Source organism: Trifolium pratense, linkage group LG7 (assembly GCF_020283565.1).
Source record: "Trifolium pratense cultivar HEN17-A07 linkage group LG7, ARS_RC_1.1, whole genome shotgun sequence".
NCBI lineage: Eukaryota > Viridiplantae > Streptophyta > Magnoliopsida > Fabales > Fabaceae > Trifolium > Trifolium pratense.
In genome coordinates, this window is record NC_060065.1 from 58,393,382 (window position 1) to 58,403,596 (window position 10,215).

The 10,215-nt window shown below is 33.0% G+C and overlaps 2 protein-coding genes across 2 annotated transcripts; one reads left to right on the plus strand and one right to left on the minus strand.

The window, feature by feature from the left end:
• Window positions 1-662: 662 nt before the first annotated feature.
• LOC123899868 (50S ribosomal protein L22, chloroplastic-like) lies at window positions 663-3,072 on the plus strand. The gene is made up of 2 exons (XM_045951122.1): window positions 663-984; window positions 2,464-3,072. The coding sequence occupies exons 1-2, from the start codon at window positions 759-761 to the stop codon at window positions 2,850-2,852; spliced, it is 615 nt and encodes a 204-aa protein (XP_045807078.1). The 5' UTR covers window positions 663-758; the 3' UTR covers window positions 2,853-3,072.
• A 1,164-nt stretch (window positions 3,073-4,236) lies between these two features.
• LOC123896706 lies at window positions 4,237-5,091 on the minus strand. Its single transcript, XM_045947063.1, has one exon. The coding sequence runs from the start codon at window positions 5,089-5,091 to the stop codon at window positions 4,237-4,239; it is 855 nt and encodes a 284-aa protein (XP_045803019.1).
• Window positions 5,092-10,215: the final 5,124 nt, after the last annotated feature.

The following is a 10,215-nucleotide window of genomic DNA, read 5'->3' on the forward strand; positions in this document are numbered from 1 at the left end:
CCAAAACTACATAATAATGGAGGAAATGGAAAAAATTGGAAATGGAGAGGATCCTAACTCTGAAATATGTTTTTAAGTAAAATTTTTTTTTTTTTTGACGATACAAAACAGACCTTGTTGAAATGTAATAGAAACAACCAATAGTTAGTTGGTTCAGTGGTGATTGGAGCTGAACTTGGTAGGGAGGACCGCGGTTCGATCCCCCGCAACTGCGATCTGGAGGGAGCTGGAACCACTTGATGCCAGAACTGACCCCAAACCAGATTCAACCGATGATGAAAAAAATATTAATTAACTTAATAAATATAAATCAATCAATAATTAGCAGCGAGGAATTACAAAAAAAAGTAATTAGGACTAGTATGTTTCTAAATAAATAATTAATTGTTTTTTATAATATAAATAATTAATTAATTATTCAATTAAAAATTCAAAGAGAATAAAGGTGTATTTAAAAATAGTAGTAATATTATTATATCATCGACGAGAATTAATTTTCAAAACAGAAATGAATATTATTTTTTTGGTACATTAGCAAAGAAAAAGAAAATGAATATGGAGAATATAAAATGTTTTTAAATGAAAAAACATTTATTTATTTTTTTGACACAATTTCATTTATTTATTTATTTATTTATTTATTTATTTATCCACCCAATCTATCTATCTATCTATCTATCTTATCGCAAGTAGTTGAAGTGTGCCTGTTGCTGCTGCTGTGTTCATTGTTTCATTCATTCATTCATTCGAAATTCTGAATGGCTCTTTCTTTAGCCATTAATCTTCTTCCTCCTGTTCGCGATAACCTGCGACCCCAACAACCTCTTTCTCCTCAATTCCAATTCCGCCCCAACCCAGTCAAATTCCCGATACCCTCCACCCGAATTCGATGTTCCTCCTCCTCTTTCAATGACGTTACCCTCAAAACTACTACCGACAACAACAACACTTTCGCTTGTCGCTTTCACACTGCCCAGTTCGGAGGTGCTCTTTAACTCTCTTTCTTCTTCTTCTTCTTCTTCTTCTTATTATTATTATTAGTCTAGTCTAGTCCAGTCTATTGAATATTTGAATCAAACTTAGATTAAGAAATCTACATTAGATTAATTAATTCCCCTCACTGGATGATTGATGGGTATTTAGGCTCAACAAAATATTAAGTTGTGAACATAGTTAATAGTTATTATACCCAGAATTGTACTGTGAACGTGAAAACTCGATTCCTTTCTATAGCAAATTTTTTGAGGGGGGTGATACTTGAGCTTTTTCAAGGGTTATATAGGGAGAGATCAAATTACACCAGTGTAACATTTCAGTGATGCTACACAGCTCAATAAATACAAATTTCATCCACCATTGGATTGAAAGTTTATATAATACAGATCGATCATTCATGTTCAGTTTTAAAAAAGTCTTAAATCAACCACCAAGATTAATGATTTATGCATTTTTATTGAACGCCATTAATCTTAACAGATCTCCAAAACATATCACTCAAATTAAAACACGCGGTTCCTTATGTGAGAGTGAGAGCAAGATTAAAACAATTATCAAATGATTCAAGTGGTCCTTCTCTACTCTAGCTTTTGTTTTAATTTTTTAATTTTTTTTTTTTTAATGAAACCTTCTATCTAACATTGAATTTCCTTCATGGAAAATTATGCTCTTTTCACACGATCATAAATGCCTTCCACCACTAAGAGACAAACCTCACAACATACAAATTTGGATAGGAGCAACCAAATGAAATAAAAACAGAAGGTTCAAAGCAAGAACACGGGGCTTTGTGGAGATCTACGGGACTGACACAGAGATGCTCAAAGGAGGTGGTCGGTCAGTCTCGAACAAGAAGAGTACCTTGGATTTGGTTTCTTATTTGATTTTGGATGGGATCTGTAATTTTAGTTCTTAAAATTTTCAAGGTAATGATTGATTTGGTGGGTGAAATTTTGTGGGTTACTAGGGATTTGCAAGTTGCGAGCCACTACTGTGTGGAGTTTGCAGAATTTATGTATCAATTCGGCGAAAATTTCGTACAAGGGATTCAATTTTGGTGAAAAGAGGTAGAAGAAGAGAGAAGGTTTCGTTAAAAGAAATTAAAATAAAGCTAGATTAGAGAAGGACCATGGGAATCATTTGATAATTGTTTTAATCTTAGCCGCTTGTTTTAATCTAACGGTGGAAATTAGCTGCTCTCACTCTCACATAAGGACCCCCTTTCTCGCCAGATATGCTCCCTATATATATATATATATATATATATATATATATGTATGTATGTATGTATGTCTGTGTGTGTGTGTGTCTCACACAAGGCATGCATGACATAATTCAATTACTCACATTTTTTTGCTTTTCAGTTTTCAGTATATAATATAAATATATCATCATGTATTTGGTGTTGATGTTAGAAGGATATGACAAAACAACTAACATACATTTGAATTTAATGCTGCACTGCAGTACAGGAAAGCAACAAATCATATGCAGAAGCGTATGCTGTAGGGAGACACATTCGTATGTCTGCTGACAAAGCTCGAAGAGTAATCGATCAGATTCGTGGACGTCCATACGAGGAAACACTTATGATATTGGAACTCATGCCTTATCGAGCCTGTGAACCCATTATAAAGATAGTGTTTTCTGCTGGAGCAAATGCAAGCAATAACTTAGGTCTAAGCAAATCAAGTTTAGTTATTAGTAAAGCAGAGGTCAACGAAGGGAAAACTTTGAAAAGAATAAGAGCACGAGCTCAAGGGCGGGCTAACCAAATTCTAAAGCGCACTTGTCATATTACTATCACAGTAAAAGGTTTACCTAGTGAGTCTGTTGTGGAAGTAAATCCCTCTTGATCCTATTTGAAAATCAAAAATATTTATCCCTATTGCGAATCTCCTCCAATCATTACATTTGATGGAAATTTCTGCATTTTGATATTATGTAGCTCAATTAATACTGTGACTTCTGCATGAGTGTTGAGAATCTTTTAAGTGTACCACTATGTAGAGCTATTTGAATATTCATGAAATGTTTTAGCATTGATATTTGAAATTAATTTACTTTAGTTAAAAATCTTGTTATGTGTGGAGGCTTTATGTTACGCAAGGTTTTGTTAGTGAATCCTGATATATCTTGTGCACATTTGTCTTTTCCCTTTTCTTTTTGTAAGTTTATTAAGACTAAGGAGGTTGCACATTTTGCTACACACAAAAACACACCCCATCGAAGCTTTGACATATTTAAAATATTGTTTTTGTCAGAAGTTGAGAAAACTGTTCCCAAAACCAATTTCCAGTCCTTACTGAATACTTCTATTCTTTTTTATTTTTTTTTGAAACAGAATACTTCTATTATTAAAAGCCTTCTCTTGTGAATGACATTTTCAAAAACCTTAGACTTGAATATTTACTTCTGCATCAGAAAACTCAAGTTTCAGATACAACCCAATTTCTTTTGAACTTTTTTGGCTTAATTATATTTTTGGTCCCTTATCTTTATTTTAGGTTTTAAGTTGGTCTCTTATCTTTTAAAAGTTTTAAATTGGTCCCTATGTTATTGAACTCAACATAAATCGGTTCTTTTCGTTAAATTTTGAGTTAATTTTTTCTAACTTTTTGTTAAATTTTGAGTTAATTTCTTCTAAAACTTTCACATAGTACCCTCCTAAATGGTCAGCGTACGCAAACTCATTAGCCATGTAGACGATTTAAATAAAAATTTGACTAAAAGGACCAAATTGAAACTTTTAAAAGATAAGAGACCAACTTGAAATCTAAAATAAAGATAATGGATCAAATATGCAATTAAGCTAACTTTTTTTAGACCCTTCTTTAAAACAATAAAACTCTTTGGAACGTGTGTGTTTTCTCTCATTATCATAATATATAACCCCCTTCCTTTTCTCACACCGAAACCTATTTTGAAGGCTGTATAATTTTTTTTTTGAAAACTGTTCTTGGTATGAATTGGATTTGGATCCTCTCCTTTATAAATTATATGCTTCATCTTTGCTATTCACAACTTAACCAACAAAAATTTCTTTAGGCTCATCATCAATTTCAACTGGTTGACATTCATTGGTTCCCATATTTATCGTACAAATAAGTACAATCTAAGTTAAAAAGAAAAATATATCACCCAACATAAAATTAATAATACTAGTGTGAGCCAAGTACGGGATAAGAATTCATTTTTTTTGGTAAGGAAGCTAAAAAAAGAAAAGAAAAAAGAGAGGGACTATTCACGAAGAAAAAAAGTTCTCATTGCGTCGTTTCTAAGAAGATCACGAACACCATCTGGAGTAGAAGCATGGATCAGGTAGTCGGCATCTGAGGAGGCTCCAAGTTTAGCGAAGAAATCTGCACATTGATTCCCTTCTCTAAGCGTGTGATAGAGAGAAGCATTGGTTTGTGAGAGCAGCTCTTTTATATCTTGGATCAATACAGCATGGGTATGAAACTTGGCATGAGGACCTCTGATGAGGTTGACACTGTGTAAAGAGTCCGAGTAGCAGACAAGTTCGTCGATATTCATGTCTTTGGCCAGCAAGAGACCCTTGTAGATAGCATACAATTCAGCGAGCAAAATGTCAGATGACCCTTGAATGAAGCCCGAGAAGCCAACAAGATAGTGACCGAAGGTGTTTATAATAATACCGCCAAATCCAGATCGAACGGGAGAATCGGGACAACTTCCATCCACATTAAGAATGGTACAGGGATAGTTGTCGTGGTTCCACTTGATATATCTATCAATTGACCCTTCGTTAGAAGCGGGGGAGAAGCAGTTGCTGAAGGTTTCGACCATAGCTCGAATGTGGAAGGAGATCCGACTTAAGGACCAAGTCTCATTGTTCAGGCACATCAGGTTGCGGTGTCTCCAAGACCACCACAGACCAGCCGAGAAAAGGAGGTCATTTGAACATGTGGCCCCTAGTTTAAGCCAATCGTACACATCTAGATTTGAGAAGAAATCCAAATTGTTAAAACCGATGTGGTTCCAAAGGCTGCGGGAGAACTCATAGTCCCGAATGCAATGAAGGAATGACTCATCTTGGAGGCCACAACGAGTGCAGGTGGCAGAAGGGTTCATCTTGCGATGATTGAGTAAAGAGAGCGTAGGCACAGAGTTGTGACAAGCCAACCAAAAGAAGAATTTAATCATTTCAGGGAGCTAAAGTTTCCATATCCACGACCAAGAGTGTGAGGGGTTATGATTTGTTATCGGGTCTCTCATGGAGAGTAACCAATTATAGCCACTTTTATTAGTGTATGTACCATTTTTGTTGTTGGTCCAAATGAAGGCGTCTTCGATGGAATCATTGAACTTGAAGTTAGTATTGTTGATGACATCAGAAATCAACGGAGGGAGCTGGGTGTAGAGATTCTGTGTATGAGGGTTTCCTGTAGAAAGCACATCTTTTATAGAGAGCTGAAGATCGTGTATATCGACATAAGGAACAAGTGATTTAAGACGGCCAAGAGTGGTCCAAGGGGTGGACCAAAAGAAAGAAGATCCCGAATCAGCACGCCAAGAAAAGCCATCTTTGAGAATGTTTTTTGCTCGAGTAATAGAAGACCAATAGTTGAAGAGCCACTAGAGGAGTTGCTAGAGGAGAGGAAACTTGGCCCACCGAGATATTTGCTAGAAAGTAGGTGGACCCAAAGCTTATCCGAAGATTGCACCATATCCCAGACAAGTTTTTCCAAGAGAGAGATATTAGCTTCCCTTGCCTGTCGGACACCCAAACCGCCACACTGCTTAGGACGAGCAATTTTGTTCCATCCCACTAAGTGGATACCTTTGTTGTTGGAGTCTTTCCAGATAAAATTTTGAGTAATTTGGTCAATGTCGTCACATATACTTTGAGGTAGCCAAACAATTTGCATATAGTATGAGGGGATGGAGGTGAGGACAGAGGAAGCTAGTGTCAAACGACTTGGTTTGTTTAATAGACTGTTTTTCCAAGAAGCAAGTCGTGACTGCATTTTGTTAATGATAAAATGGAAATCACTTCTCTTGACACTCCCTTGGAGGATTGGGAAGCCTAAATACTTGTATAGGGAAGCGGTGCTCCTGATACCAGTGATAAGAATTCATTTAAGTTAGCATAAATTAGTATATATTTTTGTTTGTTTACATGTAAATTAAATTAGCATAAATAAAGAATAAGTTCAAAGTAAACACAAAAATTAACAGTAATATTTAATATTTTAAAATTCGGAGCGATCTAGCGATTGAATGGATAATCAGTCTAGACAATTTCAAAAAATTCAGAGGGAGTAAGTTGTAACTGTGTTAAATTCAAATAGTATTTAATATGAAAACATGTTCAAAAGTCACATAATTTTATAGGTTTAAAGGCACGGACAATATGAAAACACTGTACATTTGTCAATATATATCAGTAAGAATATAGTTTCGTATAAATTACAAAAGTTCCTCGGTATAAATTACAATAAAATAGACATTCGTATTAATATATAAGTATAAATATAGGCTACATGTAAATTAAAAATATAAATAAATATGTTCATCTATTAATATATGAGTATAAATTTGATCCCTATATAAATTACAAAAAAAAAAATCCCTCATATTAATATATTAGTACAAATATAGGCAAACATACATATAAATTACAGGGCACGTTATTTTGTGAGTATAAATGTAGGCCTCGTATAAATTTTAAAAAAAAGAAGCCCCCCTATATTAACAAATGAGTATAAATATAGGTGCTCGTAAAAATTACCAAAAAAAAGACCCGTATTAAAATGAGTGTAAATATAAGCCCCATATAAATTACAAAAAAAAGTCGCTCAAATTAATATGAGTATAATTATAAATATAGACCCGTATAAATTAAAAAAAAAAACCTACGTATTATATACGAGCATAAAGATAAATCTCTAATTAATAAAAAAAAAGATCTCATATAAATTACAAAAACAAATAAAACCCTATATTAATATATGAATATAATAGGTCCTCGTAAAAGTTACAAAAACATAGTGTTGGAGTAAACCCTAAAAGTCAATCTATTTTGATTGAATCTTTTTTTTTATCATGACTTTGATTTATATTTTTAATATTAATATATATAATAAGACATTTCTTTATTATGTTTGTTTCAAACTAATAAAGTCCTTAGAATAGCTAGTCTAATTAATGGAACATTAAGTGTGACTTAATAGTGAGACTCCATTAAACTTAAGGACACTGTTCTTAAAGTATCCATAGTCAATCTTTAATGTGAATTGAGATAATATTAAAGCGCAAAGACTATTATGTATTGAGATTGATGACCACATCTCACGGGTCATGAATATGGAGATATTAAGTCTATACATAAATATAAATATTAAGAGTAATGTTTATACTTGATTGACCCGCCATGAGAATACTACATGATATGTTATGAAAAGTGTCATAAGTTATTCTCATAGTGATAATCGTGTATACCGTCCTTCGACCTGAAACCACTATGGACCCTAGATGTGGAGTAGATTGCTTAATTGTCGTTCAAACATTGTCCGTAACAGGATGACTATAAAGTCGATTGATGGGTACTCCTCAAATCATGCTGAGGGACATGAGTTACCTAGACGGAATTTGCCCCTCCTACATAACAGGAGCAATATCTGTAGGCCTCTTGATGAAATATGACTGATAAAATACGCGGCCACGCCGAACTAAGTCATATGAGATATTGAGCTTATTCGTTGCTCAGTATATTCTGGGATTAAGAAATAAGATATTGAACCATACAATGGTGACACAATCTATGCCTTGTGTTCAATATATATATATATATATATATATATAAGGGCAAAAGAGTAATTATACACACGATTGTTATCACAGAAAGGTTTCGTCAGATCACATGACATTCTCGTCACTTGGGTAGCAGTGATGTGTTGCTAGATACCGCTCACTGTTTATAATATTAAATATGTGATTTAATATTATTTCCAACGTTACGAGAACCTATAGAGTCACACACAAAGGACAGATAGATGAGAGAAATAAATAAGTAAGATCGACTTATTTATAAAATAATAAGTAGGACTTATTAGTAAGTAAATAATTAAATATTACTTATTATTTAATTTATGGAAATAGAGAAATGCGATCCACCGTAAAGTACGGTGTATTTAAGTGCTTGACTTGATGACCACACAAGTGGTTCAATAAATAGTACCCTTCTGGTGGCTTGGATCAGCTCTATTTATAAGACTTCACGGTAAATGAATTAATTAACAACATTATTTCTTTTTGAGATACAGTTTAGTCCAACAATTAAATGAGAAACAAAATAGAGTTATTTTATGAGTTGAAAAAAATACATGTACCCATTCTCATACATGTGTGGGTAACAATATTTTTACCCAAACCCATACTCTATGAGTACCTAATTACTCATGCCTGTATGGGTTACCTACATTTTTACAAAAAATAAATCGATCAATTATAAAAATCATATCATTTTAATAGAATTAAAAAAATTCAAATATTTAAATGTTGACTACTAAAAATTATAAATAAAATAATTACTAACCCCATGCTAAAGTTCATATCTTTGTTGACATATTCACATTGTATTTGCATTATGTTATAAATAAACATTATTATCACATTGAACTTTTGGGATTTTTTGATCAAAATACTCCTCTAAAAACAAAATAATACCAAACTACCCTACCTTTTTGAAAAAAATACCAAACTATCCTACTTTTTAGTTTGAGGGGAACACTCCATCCAGAGGATAGCGTCCATAGGAAGGACGCGCCATCCCCAAAGGTAGCGTTCATAGGAAGGACGCGACATTGGGAAGTTAGTATCCAGCGTTTTTTTTCTTCTTCGCTTTTTAGAATCGACAATGGGTTTTAACTGTTGCCTTAGACTTTGATTGGTTTGAGAGAAATAGAGAAGAGAGAAAGTGAAGAGAAATTGGGAATTTATCTTGTTTGGAAAGGAGAGAAATTGAGAAGAGGGAAGAATATTTGGTGGGTCCCATATCTTTTTGTTTTCTCCTCTAAAGTGAAAAGAAAGAGGAAAGAAGTTGCAAAATGCTTAAAAAGTCTTCTATACCCTTGAATTAAATAATGAATTGAAAAAAAATTAAATTAATTTTGGTGAATGTGCTTTTAATTCAAAGACATTTTTGTACTTTAAAAAACAATCAACATTTTTGTCTTCTCAATTTCTCTTATCTTTCTCTTGTACCAATCAACACATCAAATCTACTCTAATTCTCACATCTTTTTCTCTTCTCATACTCTTTCTCACTTATTTCTCTCTTCTCATTTTCTCTTCATAACAAAAAATACCATTAGGGCTTAAACCGTTTCCTTAAACATATGCCACGGTTTAACCCGTATAGTATGTCTGTGGATCCGTTTGGATGAAGAATCAAATAAATTTTATTTATTCACTAAGACTGGAAAAATTCTAAGATTTGTAGTCTATAACATACGAAAATTGTAAAAACTATCAAAATGAATAAATTGTTTTTTGAGCTATTTTTTTTTAAGAATCTTCTATCACAACATATATAGTGTGTCTGTTGATTCATTTAACTGAGGCATATTTTTTTTTTATTACTCACCGAGGCTAGAAAAATCTCATAATTCGTAGTCTATAATCCACAAAAATTGTGAAAAAACTATAGAAATGAATAAATTGTTTATCGAATCATTTTTTTTTAATAAAGAATCCTCCATCCCATCACGCATAATGTATTTGTAGATCCGTTTATGTGAGGAATCAAATAAATTTTATTCATTCACTAAGTCTGAAAAAATTCCAAAATTCGTAGTTTATAACACACGAAAATTGTAAAAAACTATCGAAATGAATAAATTATTTATGGAACCATTTTTTTGAGTCCTATGGCAACAATTAAAATCCATTGTTGATTCTAAAAAAATCCAAAACTGGACGCTTGCTTCCCAATGGCGTGTCTTTCCTATGAATGCTACCTTGGGGATGACGCGTCCTTCATATGGACATTATCCTCTGGATGGAGCGTTCCCTCACACCAAAAAGTAGGGTAGTTTGGTATTTTTTTTAAAAGATAGAGTAATTTGCTATTATTTTGTTTTTACAGGAGTATTTTGATAAAAAAAATCAACTTTTGGTTTTTAACCCTATAAAAAAATTCACATTGAGCTTTTGGTTTTTTGTCCATATAAAAAATATCACATGCTTTCATCC

Bases quoted from the DNA above. Each gene is read 5' to 3' on its own strand.
- LOC123899868 (XM_045951122.1), top strand. From the start codon at position 759: ATGGCTCTTTCTTTAGCCATTAATCTTCTTCCTCCTGTTCGCGATAAC. The intron at 985-2,463 runs GTGCTCTTTAAC...GCTGCACTGCAG, and splicing joins TCACACTGCCCAGTTCGGAG to TACAGGAAAGCAACAAATCA.
- LOC123896706 (XM_045947063.1), bottom strand. From the start codon at position 5,091: ATGAACCCTTCTGCCACCTGCACTCGTTGTGGCCTCCAAGATGAGTCA.